At 36.5% G+C, this 23,950-nt stretch overlaps 2 protein-coding genes across 2 annotated transcripts in view; one reads left to right on the top strand and one right to left on the bottom strand.

Moving 5' to 3' along the window:
* Positions 1 to 17,953, top strand: part of LOC149541301 (protein ALTERED PHOSPHATE STARVATION RESPONSE 1-like) — an 80,456-nt gene extending 62,503 nt beyond the window's left edge. Inside the window, exon 5 of the mRNA XM_089796593.1 lies at positions 16,869 to 17,953. Within this exon, the coding sequence (XP_089652719.1) occupies positions 16,869 to 17,676 (808 nt within the window). The 3' untranslated portion in view covers positions 17,677 to 17,953. The remainder of the gene's footprint in view (positions 1 to 16,868) is intronic.
* Positions 12,842 to 15,084, bottom strand: LOC149541302 (uncharacterized). The gene is made up of 6 exons (XM_089796594.1): positions 14,713 to 15,084; positions 14,249 to 14,547; positions 13,736 to 14,133; positions 13,394 to 13,617; positions 13,081 to 13,268; positions 12,842 to 12,974 (listed from the first exon to the last, which is right to left on the bottom strand). The coding sequence occupies exons 1-4, from the start codon at positions 15,072 to 15,074 to the stop codon at positions 13,474 to 13,476; spliced, it is 1,203 nt and encodes a 400-aa protein (XP_089652720.1). The 5' UTR covers positions 15,075 to 15,084; the 3' UTR covers positions 12,842 to 12,974; positions 13,081 to 13,268; positions 13,394 to 13,473.
* Positions 17,954 to 23,950: the final 5,997 nt, after the last annotated feature.

Below are 23,950 nucleotides of genomic sequence, written 5' to 3'. Positions count from 1 at the left end.
CCTTATTATATAACCACATTTAAATCCAATTTATGTCCTTAAGATGTAATTGTACAAATGCTTTATGACTAAATTATTCTTTATCTCTCTACATCATGAATAATTTTTGTACAAGGACTTCATCCTCTAGGATGGCAAGATAATGCTTTGATATCACTTGTAACGTCTCCTCTTGTGAGCCACCTATAATTTTCTTTTGGTTCTTACTTTAGTGTTTGGAATATTGTGAGGGTCTTATAAACATGTAGAAAAATAATGTCAAAATAGTTCTTAAATTAACATGTACTTTTTTTGTTTCTTTTTTATATCCCCCTCTATGCTCAACCAAAAACTTATTTCTTGTAATACTATTTTCCCTTATTAAACTTTGGTTATTTAGTTTGTAATTCTCTATCAATAAAAATCTCATCCAAATCCCTTGTAATACAATATTATTGAAATGATGGCAAACTTATCTTACTACTAATTTATATCTTAGAATTCCTTTTATATCATTATCCCTTATTCCATACCCTTTTTGCTGCATTACATCTTATTATTTACTTTATTATGTTTTATGCCTTAGTAAAGAATTATCTTACTACATTTTACTTTATTTTATATTTATTTTCTGCTCTTATTTAAAAACACACTGAATATTTATTGCTGCTCCAATATGAACTATTTTATTTAAAATCACCCCCTCTTTGTTTCCATCTCTTATACTATTTACGTATTAAGGTGGTGACATATAAATGGGGGATACAATGCCACCTCATTTCCCATATGCAGCGATCAGCTTGGGGTCTTTCCTTTATTAAAAATCACTCATGTTTCCTTCTTTTTCTTTTTGCATCCACTCTAAACTATATACCCGATGATGGGAAAGATCGTGGGCTTTTAACGCTGCAACCTTTTGTCGGCTGGATATTGGTTATATTTATATATATATTATATTGAATTAAGTAAATATATTATTTATTATATCTTATAATCAAATATATGATTACATTTAATGTTTATATTATAGATATAATAAAAGTGTATAGTTATTCTCATAATTGTTTATCAATTATTTTTAGTTTGTTTATTGATTTTAAACGATATTATTAGTATTTTTATATCTTATATTTAAATATAGATTATGCCATTGTATGTAATCTTCCATTTTGATATATTAAAATCTAGTTTATATTAGATTTATATCTGTATATATATTTTGTTATTTTTAAGTGATTGTTTATTATCAACTTCACTGTGGAAAAGGGGATATTGTTGCATGAGTCCAGCAGTGACTGAGGTACCAAGGGCGCACAATAACCCTATCTTGGATGCCCATGTAGTGCTTAGCATAGAAAGCCATCCTTGGGCGGAGGCCCCCCAAAGGTTTATTCCATGTCGTGATAATATGCTGTTTGTAGATGTTGGCCCTAATGGGTTCGTTCAACTCTTGTTCAGAGGGAAAGAGGTGAACGGGGGCATCCAAAGAGAACTGGAAGGGGGGAAGTGATAGAAGTATTGTCATTGATGTCAAAGGATTTCATGAGCATGAATGAACTGAAAGCATCATCAATGTCAGAGGTCTGAAAGAATTATGGATATAAGTTAGGTAAAAAGAAAATGGGTAAAACCAAGCTCGGCACTTGGAAAGACTTAATAGCATTAACAAATTGAGCGATTAAAATGAGAGACTATTAACATGTAATCTATAGTAGAAGAAGATCATGTCATGTCAAGAGTGAAGACAATGTTTATGTTGATGTTTACAGAAGGCTTTTCATGTCAAAGTGAGAAAAAGATCTGAACCACGTCAAAGCTATTATTGAAGAAACATTCGTGCCTATACCTTGATGCAAACTAGCTACTGTATGAAGATATATATGGAATGATAATATATATATATATATATATATATATATATATATATATGAGAAATTCTTATACATAAGAAACTCTTTAAATATGAATGTATAGCACACGGGTAAGGACAGTAATAAGAAGATGATACAGAGCAGTGGTCATGAGCTGAACAGTGTGGCATCAATAGCAACTAACATACAATCAACAATTGTACTATGGAAGCAATGGATATTTGGAAAACCACATGATATTGAAGATTAATTTAATGCAACTGGGATCTATCTGCCACGCCATCCAAACGGCAATCTTTCCTATACGATGAAGTCAGAAGTCTGTAACAAGAAACACTCATAAGAAACGGTGGAGTTAATTAATCATCATGAAGCCAAAAACAATGAGGGTGGTCCTTGCAGCGAATAAAAGAGTATTTATTATGAGTGATATTAAAGAACGGAGACTTGTGTGTGTTATGGCAGGGATAAGTGCCACAGTGACAATCCTGTCAGCATGAAAAACACGACAAAGAACAATATGCAGTGATATTAAGCAATACAAAGAAATATCAAACCAGCGGCAATTAGGGATTGCTGGAGAAGTATAGAAAAGGAATCCAGAGCATTGGTCAGTGCGTTGGAGTTTTACAGCAATAACCAATAGTTGACATCAACTGTGGAGACAATATTTACCTTAATATTTGTTCGACACTATAAACTATGGATCAAATGAAGATCAACGATTAAAGAAATCAATAACTAAACTTCATAAGACGGCGAAATGATTTAATATTTCAGACTAAAGAAAGGGGCATCCCACGTCAGATGGAGTGTGCAGGTTGTGCGGCTAATGCAAACAGTGATTTGGAAAGAATAAAAACCAACAGTACTAAACTATATGCCTCATAAACCGTCTGTAATACAGAGAAAATAGCAGCAATATCATATTTAATGGGCAGATTTAAAATGTTTTGTTAAAGTTAAAGATAATTATGGAAATTATTGATGAAGAGTCATTGGATATAAAGGAAGAGACATGACTTTTGACTTTGCGAAGTCACATTCCTTTATATGATAAAATATAAATAAGGAGTGTATCATTTACGAAAAGCAAGGGGTGATAGTAAGAAGAAAAAGAAGAGGTAGTAAAGAGTATATTTAAATAGTAGAAGAAAGAGAAATTTGTTGAGCAGTGTAAAATAAATAAAAAAGGTAAGTGTGAAGTGTACATGAAGAAGAGGAATATGGAATGAAGAATATGTGAAAAGATTAAAAAGGAATATATAGTCAGATTGAAAATCTAATATATTTGTGTGTGTGTGTGTGTGTTTAGAGGCTGACTTCGGAGATAAAATACAAGAAATTTGTGTGCTGAAGTTAGAGGGTCTATACAGATTAAAAGAGGAATTGTGTGCTCGAGACATCCATCATCAATTGAGTAAGCAACGTGATAAGGTTGAATAACAAATTGTGTGTTGTGGGTTGTTGCTTACGAAGACAATAGTGGTGGTTGGTGCTTACAGTAGGTCGGTGGTTGTGAAGTGTGGGAGTTGGAGCTTCCAGTGAGTCGATGCTCATAAACATAGGGGTTGGAGCCTCTGGTAGGTTGGAGCCTACAAAACATTCTAAAAGAACAAATTTATACATAAAGCAATTATTTGCCGTGGTTTTTTCCCGCATTGGGTTTCCACATAAACATTGTGTTGTGTTCATATGCACAATTGTTTATTTCAGCAATTGAAGTTATTGTTTGGATTAAAGTTTTAAATTTACAAGGTTATAATATTAATTAACCCCCTTCTCGTAGTGTAATCGTGTGCTCTTCAAGAAGGCAGTCCATCTCGATCCTTATCGAATTAAGATGAGAAGTAATCTAGGCAAATCGACAATGAGCTCTTCCAAAGGGATTAGAACTTGGCACCACTTCAAAAGAGCAATAGCCCAGGTAAGAATATTTGTGACGACCCTGAGTAAAGTCTCTAATGTTTTCTTTTAGTATAATCGTGCACTTTTCAAGAAGGCAGTCCATCTTGGTCCTAATAGAGCTAAGATGAGAAGTGATCTTGGCAAAATTGCAACGAGCTTTGCCAATAGGATCAAAACCCGCCACCACGTCAAAAGAGCAATAGGCTAGGTAAGAATATTTGTGACGACTCTTAGTAAAGTCCGGAAAACACCAAAGTCGGTGCAGAAACCAAACCAAATATATCTGTGACGACTCTCAGTAAAATCCGCAAAACTCCAAAGTCGATGCAGAAACCAAACCAAATATATTTGTGACGACTCTCAGTAAAGTCTGCAAAAATCCAAAGTCCATGCAGAAACCAAACCAAATCAAAGATGCTCTCGAGCTTAAAAGGACGAGCCCCAAACTTGGCCAAGATGACACTGTGGGGAGTGGACCGATGACATGTTAATGCACTGAAGATCGAGGTCCTGGACTTATTCGACCAAAGCTCAATTGAACTCTGGGAGAGAGAGCCCCTGCACAATAGAGTTGTCTACACGATAGAGTTGTAGAGAATTGTCAGTTTGACCAAGGAGTCCAAGAGGGACATCTTGGTCGTGGTATCCTAGAAGTGATGTCTGAAGCACTGTCTCTCAACTATAGCCAAGGAACAAAGGTCCTTATTAACTCGGGGCTGCATGACAGGTCTCAAGTTGAAACAGAGCCCAAAGAACTTAATCTGTAGGTAATTATAGGATGATGTGATCTCAGTCTCCTCGTCTTGAAAGCGGAAGTGGAAATGTGAGTTCTTCAAGCAATTGACGACCATCACCGAGGTCTTGCCTAGGTTCACAACCAATCATTGCAAGTCACAAAAGGAGGCCAACCCATCAAGAAGCTATCAGAGCTCCTCTAGGGAGGAAGCCAAAAGAATCACATTGTTGACAAATAATAAAATGGAGATCAAAACCTAGCGTAAGTAGCAACCATTGTCAAGGAACAAGAAGTCTTGAAGGAAAGCCTCAAGCTCTTCAATGTAGATACCATAAAGAGTAGGGGAGAGAGAGTAGCCCTGCTTCACCTTGATGGTGCTATAAATAGGGTCTTAGAATCCCTGCGGAGTCTTGAACTTGCCTACAACCCTCTCATATCACCTCATGATAGGTGTCAATCTTGGAGATCCCAATTTCCCTAAGTCTCTAGAAGAGAGCCGTTTGAGGTATAGAATCAAAGGCTTCGCAAAAGTCTACAAAACAACAATAGAATTTCGCCAAGAACTGTCAAGCCTCCTCAATGATAGTCCACAGAGTCAGGATATGGTGCATGGTTTGAAAATCATTACAAAAACTGGCTTGCCCCCTAGCCCGACAGTGTTGACAATCAAGCTCCGTAGATAAGACAGTATTCAACATGGCAAATGTATGCTTAATCGTGATGAGCCTGTAGTTGTTGGGGTAGTAAAGGGATTAGAATGAATCATCATGGAGATTTATATGAATATAAAGGAATCTTCTCCAAATCATGAATTTTGTTGTTGAAGGGTTGTGTTGAGTAGGGGAGAGATGTAATTGAGCTATACCATAATCAGTTGAAAGGGGAGTTTTGGATGTAATCCAACACTCTGAGTCCTTGTAGGATGACTTATTGTGTAGATCCTTACAGAAGCATATTAAGTGTCCTTATATATCCTTTCAAATGCAAAGCATCAATTTGCAGGTCATTCTTTTCACAACATTACTTAATAATAGATCTGATTTCCAGTGTTATTGTGTGCTATAGATTATTATGTGATAAAAAAGAGAAATAACTTGTGACTTTGATTGATTGCCATGTAGGAAGTACCAATCATGGTTTGATGGCAACAAGTGGTAAATATATTTCTTTTAGTATATAGGCAACTTGCTCTCTAAGTAACCCTCCTCTTTTCGACAGTCATTTGTAAACCACTAATATGTTGCATTGCTCACCTCTAGCTGCTTCTTGAATTGTGCAAGAATCTCCTTTAAATGTCGTGTGAAGTCCTTAGATTTTCCCCTCATGTACTTCCTTGGCCTCTACTTGATAGATTTGTGACACCTCACAAAGATGTGTCAATACCATTTGAAATGGTATCTTGACAATTTGTTTGTTGACAATTGTATGCAAACTCCGCTTGCACTAACACATTCACACTCACTACACTTCTCTCGTACCAAATATTTGAGTAGATATCCAAGACTTTGATAACCTTTATTTGTTTGTTTGCTCACATTAGATATGTATAGTTGAGTTGTGTACCCAACATTTCCCACAAGGTGCATTTGAAAATACTAAATCTGTCTTGTGTTTTAATCATAGCTCACAAACTCGAACTCAACAAGGTCGATCCAACTCGTGACTCGGCTATGACTTGGCAAAATGAAAAAACCCTTAAATTTTTTAGAGATTTTAATGATTGAAAACTAATTTCATGCACCCTTTATTGAATATAACTTAAAAACACTATGAGTATCAAATAGAAGCTAACATATGGAGCAACAAGGATCACGGGAGTAATATATTATTTTAAGCCCTCTGATAAAACTTTGAATCGTATGTCATTGAGAATATATGGTTGCAACTAACCTTTGAACTTGTCATGTATGTGTGCATCATTCATAGATAGGAATAAAATATTATTATTCCAAATTAGTGACAACGCACTGAGGGTACATCAACTCGACCATGAGGAAGCGTTACAAATAGACTGAGAAAGACATGGGCTAATATATTCAAACAGATATACCTGGTGGTAAAATAACACAGTGCGTGACATGTTGGGCTCATGCGTGGTTGAGGAATGTGTACAATAAATTGGAAGGGCTCATGCGTGGAATCATCCTTATATCAATAGACACAAGTCAATTCAACTCATCATGCTACTCGTACAATAAATTGGAAGGGCTCATGCGTGGAATCATCCTTATAGCAATAGACACAAGTCAATTCAACTCATCACCCTACTCTTTGGCAAGTAGACGTCAGCGATAAAGTTGAACATTCAATAGACCCTTGATAGAGTTGAACTACCAACAATGATGGCCGAATTACTCAGCCGTGTAACTGAATAATGCCATTGAGTTGTGATGATTCCAGGCGATTTTTGGCATATCGCCTAACTTGGTGATTTATAGCGATTACTTGCCAATATGAGTTACCGAGTCACCATTACTCGGATTACTTGACTCGACTCGTAAGATCACCTGAATCACTGTGATTGTGGGATCTTTGGTTTTAATGTCATGTTGCTCAACAACCCATGCATCAAAACTATCTTGTCAAAGAACAAATTAGCTATGTTAGATGCGTCATTCAATCTTCACAAGGAATAGATGCATCATTTTAGAAATTTTGTATACCACTCCCTAATTTGTTTTTTATGACACTTGCGAATATAGAATGAAATACCAAGTATCCTATTTGAAGAGTAGAAAGTGTTGTATTTTTGAGGGAAAAATAGTAAAAACCCTGAAATAACATGATAAGTAGGAGATAATTTCCATAGCAAGTCAAATTGTGATGTTGCTATCAGGATTTAACTGTGTGATTTTGAGTCAACCTCATTGACCCATGTTTCATGAGTAGTGATTCAACATGAATCAAATCTCATGACAATAAATGGAACACTTAGCACTCATTGGATCTAGGTGATGCTCACAGGGGTGAAGCACAGGGACTTCCCGGGAGGTCACCCATCCCAGTACTACTCCAGCCTGAGCGCACTTAGCTACAGAGTTTCCTCCATAGTTAAACCCAAAGCTTGCAACCTCATTTGCAAAACCTTCACCAAGTGTTGTGCCTTATGAACCATTCATTAGAAAGCCCTTTAAGCTCATCAATTGATAAGTAGGAGATAATTTCCACAGCAAGTCAAGTTGTGATGTTGCTATCAGGATTTAACTGTGTGATTTTGAGTCAAACTCATTGACCCATGTTTCATGAGTAGTGATTCAACATGAATCCATCTCTCATGAGAATAAATGGAACACTTAGCACTCATTGGATCTAGGTGATGCTCACAGGGGTGAAGCACCAGGACTTCTTGGGAGGTCACCCATCCCAGTACTACCCCAACCTGAGCGCGCTTAGCTACAGAGTTTCCTCCATAGTTAAACCCAAAGCTTGTAACCCCATTTGCAAAACCTTCACCAAGTGTTGTGCCTTATGAACCATTCATTAGAAAACCCCTTAAGCTCATCAATTGATAAGTAGGAGATAATTTCCACAGCAAGTCAAATTGTGATGTTGCTATCAGGATTTAACTGTGTGATTTTGAGTCAAACTCATTGACCCATGTTTCATGAGTAGTGATTCAACATGAATCCATCTCTCATGAGAATAAGTGGAACACTTAGCACTCAATGGATCTAGGTGATGCTCATAGGGGTGAAGCACCGAGACTTCCCGGGAGGTCACCCATCCCAGTACTACTCCAGCCTGAGCACGCTTAGCTACAGAGTTTCCTCCATAGTTAAACCCAAAGCTTGCAACCCCATTTGCAAAACCTTCACCAAGTGTTGTGCCTTATGAACCATTCATTAGAAAGCCCCTTAAGCTCATCAATTGATAAGTAGGAGATAATTTCCACAGCAAGTCAAATTGTGATGTTGCTATCAGGATTTAACTGTGTGATTTTGAGTCAAACTCATTGACCCATGTTTCACGAGTAGTGATTCAACATGAATCCATCTCTCATGAGAATAAATGGAACACTTAGCACTGATTGGATCTAGGTGATGCTCACAGGGGTGAAGCACCGAGACTTCCCGGGAGGTCACCCATCCCAGTACTACTCCAGCCTGAGCGCGCTTAGCTACAAAGTTTCCTCCATAGTTAAACCCAAAGCTTGCAACCCCATTTGCAAAACCTTCACCAAGTGTTGTGCCTTATGAACTATTCATTAGAAAGCCCCTTAAGCTGATCAATTGATAAGCAGGAGATAATTTCCACAACAAGTCAAATTGTGATGTTGCTATTAGGATTTAACTGTGTGATTTTGAGTCAAACTCATCGACCCATGTTTGACGAGTAGTGATTCAACATGAATCCATCTCTCATGAGAATAAATGGAACACTTAGCACTCATTGGATCTAGATGATGCTGACAGGGGTGAAGCACCGAGACTTCTCGGGAGGTCACCCATCCCAATACTACTCCAGCCTGAGCGCGCTTAGCTATAGAGTTTCCTCCATAGTTAAACCCAAAGCTTGCAACCCCATTTCCAAAACCTTCACCAAGTGTTGTGCCTTATGAACCATTCATTAGAAAGCCCCTTAAGCTCATCAATTGATAAGTAGGAGATAATTTCCACAGCAAGTCAAATTGTGATGTTGCTATCAGGATTTAACTATGTGATTTTGAGTCAAACTCATTGACCCATGTTTCATGAGTAGTGATTCAACATGAATCCATCTCTCATGAGAATAAATGGAACATTTAGCATTCATTGGATCTAGGTGATGCTCACAGGGGTGAAGCACCGGGACTTCTCGGGAGGTCACCCATCCCAGTAGTACTCATCAATTGATGAGCTTAAGGGGCTTTCTAATGAATGGTTCATAAGGCACAAAACTTGGTGAAGGTTTTGCAAATGGGGTTGCAAGCTTTGGGTTTAACTATGGAGGAAACTTTGTAGCTAAGTGCGCTTAGGTTGGAGTAGTACTGGGATGGGTGACCTCCCGGGAAGTCTCGGTGCTTCACCCCTATGAGCATCACCTAGATCCAATGAGTGCTAAGTGTTCCATTTATTCTCATGAGAGATGGATTCATGTTGAATCACTACTCATGAAACATGGGTCAATGAGTTTGACTCAAAATCACACAGTTAAGTCCTGATAGCAACATCACAACCTGAAATAACATCCCATGTGAACTTTGCATATTACAGAAACCAGAAACGATTTTTGAGGCGGAAAATTGACTAAAACCAAACATGATTTTAGAGGTGAAAATCAATCAAAACCAAATAGAAATGTAGATACCGATTAGAGAAAACGGAACTCTGTTTTTGAGAAAAAACAGTAAAAAACCCAACTGAATTCTTTTAATTTGTTTTTTTTTGAAGAAAACCCAGCAGATAATTTTTTGAGGAAAAGATTATTAAAACACTCCCATAATTTGAGCTGATCAGAAAACATTGATAAACCCAGATTACAAAAAAATCTAAAAAAAAAACTGGAAACCCAGAAACAGAAACTGTTAAGGGCCCGTTTGGTGAGCGGAATAGGAATACGTATTCTGGAATAGAACGTATTCCTGTTCTCCGTTTGGTTCAGCCAATATTTGATGGGAATTCGCGGACCCGAAAATTTATGTTTTCTAAAATAAAAAAAAATGGAATAGGAATACGTATTCCAATACCACCTATTTTGGTGGAATTGCAAAACCCCATTTTTGGGCCAAAAATGGAATATGTACTCCATTTTTGCTTTGTATTCCAATCCCGTTTTGGTGTATCCAAACAAGGAATTCACAATTTTTGGAATACGTATTCCTATTCTGCTCACCAAACGGGCCCTAAATTTTTGGAGTAGGTTTTGAATGCAGAAAATTGCAAAAAATGTCTCAGGAAAAATCGCTGCTTGCAGACAAAGACGCAGTCTTGAGAGAAATGCGGTGAAGATATGAGGAAGTTGCAGAAAGCAGACGAAAGCAAAAATTGCCAAAGAGAGTCTCAAGATAAAAACTCGGGTACATGCAGGGCGGGGTAGAAAAAAGACAGTCGCTGAAAATAATTGGCCTGAAGGCACTGTGCTGACGGCCAGGTCACTGCTGGCTGCCAGGTTGTGGGTTGTTTGCAGACAGAAAATGTCAATAAATTTACCAAAACAGATGACATGCAAAAATCACGAATGGGCTTAAGTATTTTCTACCGATAAAAACAACTTTTCCTAATCGCCAAAAGTTTGAGAATCTTCTAACTCCACTCAGTAATTGTTTAGTGCCGGAAAAATACCAATTTTTTTCAGAAGATGCTTGCATAGCTGGAAGTTGCGGGCCTTGCAGAAAATGTCACGAACATATGTTCGAATATTTTTCTTTCCAAACACAGCTGGCTGCCAATAATTGCCAAAAACAAGTGCAGGGAAATTACGGATGTGGCATGGACCAGGAAAAAATTGTAATTTCAGACTACCAAAAATTTCTAAAAATATGTAGCTGAAAAATACACAGATGGGACCACTGTTTATTGCGACTTCAAAAACCTGCAACCAGTGTCTAAAAAATATCAGATGCACATGGAGTTGCAGTAAACATCTGATCACAGTGGAAACTTTCAAAAAGTTCAAACAAATATTGAAAACTTCCAAAATCCCGAGCTCATACTCAGACACACTCATACCATGAAATTGTTGGAAGCTGAATGATCCGAAGAAACAGAATTGAATATTGCATTAACAATGGACTCTGAAATAGAGTTTACAAACACTAATTATAGCGTAGTCTAAAAATAGACTTAATAGAAAAAAAACTGTAAAGAAAGACTAAATGACCATTAAGTAAGGTTGTAGAGGAATGAGTTAAATTTAGCGACTTAGGATTCTAAAACTATTCTAATATATTCCTGCAGTACTAGAACCCGGTCAATTTTTTTTGTTGTTGCAGAGAGCCTGAATTGGAATCTGAATCTGAACAAGGATCGGTGACTTAGTTCTAAATGAATGGCCAAGATGATTCAAAGAAATTCCTGAATGGGGTAGTTACAGCTGTCACTTATAATTCAAAGAAAACCTTGATTGGGATAGTTACAACTATGACCTACATAAATTAAATGCCATCCAATGAGGAAATTACAAATCTTTAAGTACATGTATTTTTTAAATTTGAACCAGTGACAAAATTGATTACAAATGGGTTGGGTTAGATGATCTTGGACATGTTCCCTTGGAATTATGATTGGTTGGGGATACGTAGGTGCCACATCAGCTTGTTATTAATCTTGTAAACATCATCATTTATCATAGAGAAAAGACATTTCTTGATGCTCAAACATCTTTAAGGCTTTTATCTAAATGTTTAAGGCTTTTGACTAAATGTGATGTTTCATATTGCCAAATTGCTTCATCTTCATTAACGTCTTCTTTATCCTTGGAAATTTTCTCCTTGGATGTTATCTTGCTTTAATCTTCTTGAAGGGAAATCCGAGTTCATAGTTGCACGCATAGATGTAAAAATCGCCTGAGGAGATTAATCGCCTAGGCCTGAAAAAGTTTAATCGGGAAAAATCGGGAAAAATCGGGAAAAAATCGGGAACTAAAAAACCACTAAATTTTAATAAAAAAATGCGATTTTTTTACAGAATTCAATGTTTTTTTTGCATCTAATGACTTAATTACTAACAATACATAAGAAACAATCATGTTTAGATATATATCAATGCAAAAAGAGTTATTAATTGGTAAATTACTAACAAGTAAGTAGTGACAAGTTGTAAATTACTAACAACTAACAAGTTCACAACACATGAGAAGTATTCTCATAAATAAAGTGTCAAATGTAAAGAGTTCAAATAAGCACATCAACATGACTACAAATAAGTACAAATGTCAAATACAGGACTACATCTTCCTCTTCCCAGTCACTTTACTAGCGAGTGCGGGAGAGGGTAAAGCTCTAGAACTAGAACCCCACAGGGTTTGTGCCCGTGTCTGTGTCTGTGCCAATGCAGGAGATGGTGTAGCTATAGAACTAGATGTCGGTATCTCCACATTCGCTGCGCGCAAGATGTCAAGGTCCTCTGCAGTAAGCTCAATGTCATCATCCTCATCATCGCCCTCCTCGATGTCATCCAAATCGATGTCATATCCAGTTCCACCCCCTTCCTCCTTCGCAGCCTCCTCCGCGGCCTCCCTCTCCAAATTGGAGATGTCCTCCTGTGTAAATAAGGGAGCCTGCTCTTGTGCCGTCCAATCATAATAAGGATCTATCTCATCCAAATCGATTGGCCCAGGCGGATCTTGTTGCGCCTTTTTCATGCGCAATTTAAGATTATATTGCACATAGACCATGTCATTCATCCTCTTTTGGGACAATCTGTTTCTCTTTTTTGTGTGGATGGCCTCAAACAAACTCCAGTTGCCCTCACAATGTGATGCGCTACAAGGCTGTGATAGGATTCTGAGAGCAAATTTTGCAAGATTTGGAGTGCTTGCACCCCAAGTGGTCCACCAAGCCACTGCATCACAAAAATTGTACAAGTTAGAAAATACTAATAGACAACAAAAAATGAAACATAAATATTAATTTAGCATTTGAGATTCAGAAGTTTGCAAATGTATTACCTGGGGTTTGTGTAAGCCTTGCTCTCTTGCAGAGAGAAGTGGAGAACACCTTGCCTCCTGCTGAAGTGAAGATCTCCTGCTCAACGATGATTTTATCTCTTGTTTCCTCGCTGGTTACCATCTTTTCGACGCACTCACTTAGGCCTCTGATGACCTCTCCATCAGGATCTGCATATGTACCATCAGCCCTAAAACCAAAAACCAAAAACAAATAAGTCTTCCAATTTTAGTACACACCCAACACCCTACGAAAGCAAAATGAACTCAAGTCTTTGTTAACTTAAATTTGAGTAAGAATGAGCTTACAGTATACCTAAAACGTGGGTTGAGGAAATATCCTGCTGCATGAATGGGTTGGTGAAGCTGATTATTCCACCTTCTATCAATGATCTGCTAAATGGGTTCATATTTGATGCTTTCCCCCTTGTAGTAATTTTTGACAGATTCTTTGGCCTTGTCCATGGCCTCATATAGTTCACCCATTGGCGTTTGGTCTCCATCAACCAAACGCAAAACTCTGACTAAAGGCTCAGACACCTGCAATATAAATTTGAAATTAGTTGACAAGTTACAAAATTATTATTTACTTGAGTTACAAACTTAGTATGTTATAAAGTTGTAAAGTGCAAACTAAAACTTAAAGTTTTGTAGTTACCTTTACTATTTCATCAGCCTTATCTTCAAAATATTTATCAAACACAATCCGCACAACATTCTCTCCTTCACTCTTCTTTGAAAATGTGGAAGCAAGCCATTTTTTGGAAACAAACATTTGCTTCAAAGAAGCCAAATTATCGAGAATGCTTTGCAATGTCAAAAAAATCGTTGCAAACCTTGTGACGGCAGGCCTGACAATTTCTTTGCCATCAGTGTGCTCTCTCATCAGGCTAAGGACCCATGGGTGATTGTATATGTATTTTGTCACCCGCCTTGCATCCTCCACAATTGGAGTGACCCACTCAAGTTTGCCCATGTCCTCCAAAAGAAGGTCAAGGACATGTGCTGCACACGGGGTCCAAGAGAGAGTGGGGTGCCTCTGCTGTAGGAGTTTTCCTGCCAATTGTAAAAGCAAATACTAATTAGTTTCCAACTTTTCAAATATATCAAACTATTAAAAATTCTTGTTGTGAAATTCACAATGCACATGCAACATAAAATTACGGTTTACCTGCTGATACATATGCAGCAGCATTGTCTGTGATGATTTGCACCACATTTTCAATGCCAATCTCTAAGACCATATTCTCCAACATCAATGCTAATGTCTGAGCATTTTTTACCTTGTTGGAGGCATCGATTGATTTCAGGAACACCACATTATCATTACAGCAGGCCAAAAAATTAATTATGGTCCTGCTCTTCCCATCCGTCCACCCGTCAGAAAGAATGGTGCAACCAAATTTTGTCCATTCTTGTTTCTGTTCCTCAACAAATGCTTTGGCCCTCTCAACAGCATTTCCAATAAGCCTACAAAAACAAAATTTAGTTATGTCTTAGATTCTTAGTAATTTAAAATTGATTTAGACTTTAGTAATCAACATTCTAATTTCTAGATAAATTAATTAAAATTTAGAACTAAGTAAAAAGTTAAAAATTAAAAGGAAATCGAGTGTAATAAAATTATTCGCTTACCTGCCACCCAACACAAAACGAGAAGGGGACTTGTACCCCTTTCCTGCAACTGTCAACCCTGTGGCCAAAGCCTCCCAATAGGGACTGTCAACAACACTAATAGGAAGGTTGTTGAAAACCCAGAAATCTGCTAGTGCATTGTCCAACTGGTCATGGACCTCCTTATTCCATCTAGTGGCCTCTAATGAAGGTTGTGCACCAGGTGTGTGCCTCGTCACAAAATAGCTCCCTATCCCAGAAGCACCTGCTGATCCTGATGGTGCGGAAGTGCTAGGAGGTGTAGGAGTGGGAGTGGGAGTGGAACTCGTGAAAGAAAAAACACCCTGTTTGCGGACACGCGGCCCACGATAAGAGCCAGCCATGCTCTCAATGGCTGCCTCCTCCTCTTGAACATCAACGAAACTGCCCTGGGTCTCTGCTATGGCTGCCCTGACATGCAATTTATTCCGCTCTCTTTGCAATTTTTTTTGCTCTCCAGCTGCGAGCAAGGCATTTGCAAACCTTTTTATTTCTTCTGTTGTATTCTCACAAGGGTTTGTATCATGTTTTGAGATCCCTGCGATGTGATATTTGAACCGGTAAATGCCCCCGGATATTACTTTTTCACATCGAATGCAAATCACTTTGGTTGGTTCATCAGGTGCTTCATAGGCATATTTCCATGCTTGATCTCTCGCATTCTTTGGCCTGGTGCCAATGTAGCCTGAGGGGCATGGAGTCAATGGCCATTTGTCTGCCATTTAAAACTGCTGCGGGTTGCCTACACATACAAATTTTAAAAAAAAACTATAAATAAATTATAACAAGATCAAAATTAACAGTTAAACAAAGAATTCAAGCAACATTCCAATAACAGCACCAATAAATTGAAATCCAAATAACATTCAAACAAACTAGCTGCTAGGGTTTCAAATTTTTTTATAAAGGGCAAATTTTTAGCATAAATTCGATCTAGAATGGAAAAAAATGCAAATGAATGCATTTAATCTTGCTTACATTCATCAAATGCATTCCTAACTAATTAGGAATGTATTTTTATCCATTTACATGCAAGAAAAAAAAATACAATCTCTTGCAAAAACAAAAAACAAAGATTCAAATCACTTACCTAGTAACGAAGAAATCGAATCAAAAGGCCTCCAAATGCACTTGATTCTGCCTATTTCTTGCCAAGAACTCCTTCTCTATCCTCTCCTCTCCAAAACACCCTAAGCAATGTAAAAACATAATGAAAAAAACGTGTTTTTTCGTCACTTTATGTGACTGCCGGGCGCGAGCGATTTTTTGCAAAAAAATCGCGATTTTTAGGCGATTTTTTAGGCGATTAATCTGCGATTTTTTGGAAAAAATCTGCAAAAAAAAATCACGATTTTTGGGGCGACTAAATCGCCGGCCCCAAAAAATCGCGATTTTATCTCGTATCGCCGATTAATCGGCGATACTCACATCTATGGTTGCACGTTTCATTTGGAAAAGTACTGTTTGGGCTTCCTTTTTGTTTTCTAGTATGACTTGATTTCAATTGATTTATTTGAAGAACTATATATGTTTTTGTTGTGTATTTTGAGCTTTTATTGTGAAAATCCAAGTTAAGAACTTTTTTACCTTTTCTTTTGCACTAATGAGGGAAGGCTTATCATAAACACCATGGAACAGACCTTAAATTCAAAAGCAATTCTTGTAAAATAGTTAGGAGCTGTTTAGCTTTTATGGATCTCGTTGGGTATTGGATATTTTTATTTTCTCAAGGATTCTTTCTAGAAAATTTCACTTGAAAGATTTATGGGTATCTAGGATGTTTTCCCTGCTGTTTAGATGCACCTAGAGAAGACGCTGTCCTCAAAACTTTTCTTGAATCTATTCAGTGGGAAGTACATATGGGAATCATTCTGATCCTTGACTCAAATTTTACAAATTTTGTATTGTATCATTTGGAATACAAACAAGTTAAGCAATATGCATGTCAAAAGATTTTTTTTTTTCATGAAATCCTTTTAAAGCTAGTGTAAAGATCTGGTTTCATGTTAGCCCTCAGTTCTTTCTAGGTGCAAAGCACATGATTGAGCAGTGGAAAAGTTTTAAGTAGTTTACATGTAAGCATTTTATCTACTTTGCATTTATTTAATCACTCATCTTTTCATTCCTTTTGGATTCAGGATGGCAAAAATGTGGAAAAGGATGTATGAGTGTCATTGTAAGCAACAGGAAATTGTTACTGGTTTGAGGAACATTGATATTTCAAATGCTCCAGAGGAAACTACCAAGCAGCACCACGAGAGGACAGTACAGCTGCATAATGTTGTCAATGAGTGGCAATCACAGTCTAGCAAACTTGTCCGGTTTCAAAAAGAGTATGTCAATGCTCTAGATAGTTGGCTACGTCTGAACCTTGTCCCTATTGAGAGCAACTTGAAGGAGAAAGTTTCCTCTCCTCAAAGGACAGTCGTGCCACCCATACATGGTCTGTTAGAAGCATGGCGTAGTGAACTTGACAAATTGCCAGAAACTGTAGTACTGGAAGCAATAAAGAGCTTTGCAGCAATTGTTGACAGGATTCTCAAACAGCAAGAAGAAGAAATAAAACAGAAACTAAAATATGAGGAGATCAAGCTTGAGCATGTAAAAAAGCTTAGAGCTTATGAGGAATGGCATCAAAGATACAGAGAGAAAAAACTATTTGTAGAGAATGGAAGTGAACCGACAGGGCCAGACAATAAGGATCCAGTAATAGAAGAAAGATTAAATCAGCTGGAAGTATTAAGAAAAAGAGAAGATGAGGAGAGAGAGAAACACAAGAAATCTTGCCATTATACTAGAATGTTGTCTCTTAATAGTCTTAAAACTGGCTTACCTGCAGTGTTTGAGGGTATGGTTGGCTTTGCTCGTGTTTGCTCCGAGGTTTACAAAAATCTGAATACATTAAATGATAAGTTATTGGATAAACCATTGGAAAATGGTCAGTAGAGGTAATTTGTGCAATTTCTGTTGTGTATTTACTATTTTTCCTGTGTAGATTATCTTATACAAAGATCATTTGAGATTGGAGTATAATGTATACTAAGAATGTTGCTGTGAACCGGTCAGAGTCTTACACTTCACACCTATGTATGTTATTTGGTTGCTATTTGCTTCAGTACATGAGTTTTTAACCCCGCTGCTGATGAATTGTTTGACAGCAGATGTCTAATACTATGTATTTATTGTAATTGAATGACATATCAGGGAGGTGATTTTCATTGTTGAGGTTGGAAAACTCTCAGATTAGTTTTCACCTTCTTCATAACTAAATTTTAATTTTATTTTATTTACCTCTGGGTTACAGTTACGAGCCCACACATTTAAAAACTTGTATGGCATTCAAAATCATCGAAAACAGAGCATTTAATGAAGTTTGGACCGTTAAAAGTCACTTTTAACATTGATATTTTCTCAATATATCTGCACTCATGGCATGCCAACCTATTTATGTTATTTTGTAGAGAACTGAGTAGAGTATAGTCCTAATAATTGTGAAATATGGGTCAATGAGTTTGACACAGTTGAAATTAAAAAATCATTTAAATAGAAAAAAGTTTAAAAGTTGGATTATTTTTGAAGGAAATTTGCAAGAAAAAAGTTAATTTTTATTATTCTTAAAGATTATTTACAAACCTTATATTCGTTCAAACATCATGATGAGACTTATAAGCTTATTGAGCTCTTTAGAGCAGTCACACTATAAATAAAAATTGGAAGATCAAGAGATGCAACATAAATTGACTTTTTACAATAGGACAAATAGAATTAATGGAATACCACGAGTCACAATTTAGAATTCCACAAAGAATTCATTGCTTCAATCAAACTAAACTCCTTGGAAAAAAAACCTTACTTTTTAAAATTAGACATTTTAAAACATATAAATGTTAAAAATAGAAAATAAAGTAAAAAGGTTAGTACATAACTTATATACACACACCATCCCTTAACTCTTTACTTATATACACACCATCCCTTCCATTCAATTTAAGTCGGTCATGAACCATTTTCTGAATGGAAAAGTTTTAAAGCTAAATAATTTAGAAATTTAGAAAAGTTAATATGAACATACAAGTTATATGCAGTATTATAACTATTAATTTAGAAATTTAGAAAAGTTAATATGAACATACAAGTTATATGCAGTATTATAACCATTTTCTGAATGGAAAAAAGTTTTAAAGCTAAATAATTTAGAAATTTAGAAAAGTTAATATGAACATACAAGTTATATGCAGTAGCAGTATTAACCATTTTCTGAATGGAAAAGTTTTGAAAGAAATTTAGAAAAGTTCATATGAACATACATGTTATATCCAGTTTATTGTAACTTTGTGGTATTTGTTCTTATTTAATCTCATTATCTATTTTTGAGTCCTGTGTATTATTGAGGGTAGGCTTGTGTTGGTCGATATGACATTATTATGGTTACGTCTTCATATATGTTTATTGATTACACTTAAACAATAACTTTATTTGGGAAAGTGTAAAGTTACAATTATCGATTTATAATAGTGATCTTTAGTTTATTTTTAAAACTTTTTCATATTTAATAAATAAACAAAATGTTAATAAATAATGAGAATAATCAAGTGACCTCTAATTGTCAATAAGTATGATAAATTATAATCAATGTATACACGATCTTTATATTGTTCTTTATTAAACATGAAAGTTATCTAATTTTTTGTCATTTAATGCTACTTTAAGTAGCTATATCATATAAAATTCAGTTTGTATAAAAAGATATTTAAGAATTGTGCAATGACATTATCTTAGAAGATAGTAGTTTCTCCATGATCCATTACAATGTTCGTTGTGTGTTTTGGGTAGATTGTATTTGTTTTTTTTTGTATCAATTCTTTGGACCACTCTGTGATCCATCATTAGGATGATAGATGATATCATTCTTCTTTGCCTCTCATCTTGACGATGGATCATAGACTGTGATTTGAAACATCGATGTAAACATAAAGGAACACAATCTGCCCAGAAAATACAATAGGCTATGTTTTATTTAGCACAACAATTTTATATTTTTATTATTATTTCATTATCAATTTTCTTGTATGATGAAATCCTAATAACTAGTGGAATTGAGAGTGGACTACCTAATGGAGTTGAGTGATAGCATCTAGAAACATAATTTCGGCCATTACAAACCTAAATTATATCAACCCAACTTTCCTTATTTGAATGGTCGTTGATGAATTTCAAGTTTGTGAAGGTTGGATAGACACTAGCGCATCATCCTTCATGGAGTTTGAGGGAAACACTTTTATCAAGGTCAGGGGAAACACTCTTGGTATGTTTCTTCTTGTGATACAAGGTGGGTTGAGGGATAGGGCTTGCCACCAAGCTCAAATAAGGTCTTTGAAACCTAATATAATGATGCATGCAAGAGTATCAAGGACACATTGGGCCACCATGGATCAAATTATTGTAGTAAGGCCAAAATGAGGCCATACAAATGTTAATTTTTCAAGGTTAAATAAGTTTATTGTGTCATTTGAATCAAATTGTAAGACCATTAAGCCATCTTGTAACCACTAGGCCTAATGGACCTTGAGTTGGTCAACTATGGTCAAATGTTAGACAAATGGTCAAAATAGGTTGAATTGATGTAATTGGATTGCTTTGGTCCTAGGTGATATGTATTAGGATTGATCATCATGTTTTGGGGTCATATTTGCAAGATAGGCAAAAAGTTGTCAAGTTGCAAAAATGATAACTTATCTTAATATTATAAAAAATTGCTCGAGGATTAGTTTGGATAAGTTTTGAGTAATCTATAAAACCTATTAAAGTTATTTAAACATGATCCCATGATTGTATGTCCAGATCTAAGGTTTTAGAGGGAACAATTTATGGAGAATGACATAATAAAAAATAGTTATTATTGCATTTCCATAAGTTATTGATTGACGTAACTATTTGGTAGATTTCTATGTCAAATTCCATAAATTTCTATATGGAATTACAAAGACACTCTTTAGAATTACATAAAGTATTGAATAAGAATAAATATTTCAACATTAATAATAACTCAATCCGGTGAAATTCTCTACCTTCGTGTTTGGTTGGGGAATGGGAAGATATTGTTAGGAATGAGAGTTATCTACTTTATAAAATTTAAGAGGTACCACCTTTGGTTGTTTTGATCTCATTGGTGACCATGTGTTGTTCATCAAGAGAGGGAGTGGGATTTCCAAGAGGCACAAGAAATAGAGCTTCGACTAGTTGTTCATCATCTAGAGTTTTGATTAAGTAAAAACAAGTTTTGAAAGGATCTAAAACCTTGTACAAAGAGAAAGAAAGATATAGCAATGAAAGATCTTAAAACAACTGTGGAACACCACCCAACAAACTAGAAGAACTCACCATAGTTCCCAACCCAACAAAAACCATCCTAGCTAAACACAACAAAGGACCAACAAGATCATTTTGGCCCAATCTTATGAGAACGTAAAGACATATCAAACTAAGGTTTGGAGTATTTAAGTTTTTTCCCTTTAACTGATGTCCATCCATCCTCCACCTTTTTAGTAGCCATCTGCCAATCCAAAGAAAAACTCGAAGGCCCTACTAAAGGGCAGACAAACATCAGTAAGCACAAGAGAAACATGGGCATCAATACCTGCAACAAGAGATATGACAGTTGAACCAACGTTAACAACTATGTTCTGGACATGGACAACAACAATAGAAATGACAACCTTAACATTTTGAACCAAAGCCTCCTTAGAGACATCATCTGCAGCATCCAAGATAGCATGAGTAACAACTGCCAAAAAATGATCAATTTGAGGTGAGCAATCCACCATACCCCCTTGGAAACTTTTTGTACTGTATAATGATGGTCTAAAACCCCCCACCACCAAGAAGGTGATTTCTTTGATCTAACCTTATCAGAGGAACACCATGCAACAAGATGGCCAGTCTTATGACATTTCCTGCTTCTGAATGGAATACCCTCATAATCAAGATTCTGGGTCCAAGAACTATTTGAAGAAGCCAGACTAATTTGTTCAAGGAGACCCTTAGAAACATCAACCTCCATAAGAATCCGATCATACACTGTCTTAAAAATATTAGAAGAATCCGTATCAATCATATGGAAATCCCCAATGGCCTCCCCCACGGATTCCAAGACTAAATCTAGCCAAAGATGAAGGGGAAGATTCAACAATCTTACCCATAAGGGTATTTTATTAAAGGATTCAGTAAGAGGATCAAACCCCTGATACTGGGGTTTGGCCATCAGGGGAAACCGCTCCTCCCAAGAGAAACAACAATTACACAAAATGGTGTTCCTATCTGCATCATTTTCAAATTTCACAATAAAAACACCCCTTGCCACAAGGTAAATATGATGTGCAACTATTATGATGAGTTCCCAAGGTTTGGAAATCCAAGCATGTAACTTAGAGAGAGAGGGCTAGAAACCCCTAAAACAAAAAAATAACACTAGTAGAAGATAAATCCTCCACAAATTTGAAGATCTCATCCATAATATTTGAATCAAGATTAACCACGATGGGGCTACTTATAGAGACATGCAACACTAAAGGATGGGATCCCCCTTTCCCAACTGAGGCAGGACCACAAATACTTGACTCAAAAGCAGCCACATCCGCATTTAAAATCGTTGACCTCCCCTTAGCTATCATAGACCCTTAGAGGGCCATTTGGGAAGACCCTGGCAATGTCTGAGACAACCCAAAAGATCCACCACTAGATGCAACAGTAGGGGCAAAAGACTTCCCAAGACTGGCCATCACTGGGAGAACACCTTTAAATGCAGTATGAGGGAGCGCAACAACAGGAAGGACTACTCTAGTAGAAGTTGCGCAACGGTGAGCGGGAGCAACATTTTGAAATGCAGCCGAAGCAGGAGCCATCATTTTTGTCCTAAATGTTATTCATTATCTGGAGTTGGTTGAGCTTGAGAAAAAAATTCTCTTAGCTTTAGTTTGCATATTGTAAAGCCTAAGTTGCAAGTTATTTCTTACAAGTTGTTTTTGGTATTTTCTTTGTTACATTATTTGTGAATGTCAGGCGGAGTAACACTCTTCAACAAGTATACCAACACATTTTTTTGAGTGTATACTGGGAGTACCATTCATTAGTGTAACAAAGTAGTATTAGGTGGAGTATTTGTTTATTAGTAGTATCGTAGCCAATGTTCTTGAGTGTGCAGATAGAGTATCAAACACAAGGCTCTATGGATTGAGGTGTGATTAATGCTTCTGAGCATGCAAACATATCAATGAATGTAAGACACTCTTGTACCAAGATTTGTGGGTGGGAGTGTGTGACCAATGTACTTGAGCATATGATGGAGTTCTGCATTTTATCAAACCCACTATCTTTTCAACAAGATTCAATCCAATACAATGACAATCTCTTCTGTCAATGATACTCACCACCTTTTTTATCAAATCACAACACCTACAATTATCTCTACTGAATATATAATTAATATATCTTGAACCACCCATAATTTCCTGATCCAACATAAAATAATTTCAACATAGAGACAAACATTATCAATTTTCATGTATTAACAAAGATATTCATAAATGAGAGCATGTAAAATACCTTATCAATGTTTGGCCTTATATAGAATACATGCATACACAACCTTGTCCTCTTTTTCTTCTCACACTTGACCTTTGGCTACTAATATTCATAAATGAGAGCATGTAAAATACCTTATCATTTTTTGGCCTTATATAGAATACATGCATACACAACCTTGGCCTCATTTTTTCTTCTCACACTTGACCTCTGCATACTATTATCTCATTGACACCTTTCTTTCTATCTCCTAATGTTCATATGCTTATAATGATACTTGCCTCAAAAGCAACCACGTCTGCATAAAAATTCATTGACTTCCCCTTAGCTATCAGAGACCCTCAGAGGGCCATTTGGGAAGACCCTGGCAATGTCTGAGGCAACCCAGAAGATCCACCACTAGACACAACAACAGGGGCAAAAGGCTTCCCAAGACTGGTGATTGTTGGCAGAACACCTTTAAATGCGGTATGAGGGAGCGCAACAACAGGAAGGACAACTCTAGCAGAAGCTACGCAACGGTGAGCGAGAGCAACATTTTGAAATGCAGCCAGAGTGGGAGCCATCATTTTTGTCCTAAATGTTATTAATCATCAGGAATTGATTGAGCTTGAGAAAAAAAATCTCTTTGCTTTAGTTT

This window comes from Cupressus sempervirens, chromosome 8 (assembly GCF_028749045.1).
Source record: "Cupressus sempervirens isolate cs-2001-9-10 chromosome 8, ASM2874904v1, whole genome shotgun sequence".
Classification (NCBI taxonomy): Eukaryota; Viridiplantae; Streptophyta; class Pinopsida; order Cupressales; family Cupressaceae; genus Cupressus; species Cupressus sempervirens.
This window is presented reverse-complemented; position numbering and strand designations above follow the sequence as displayed.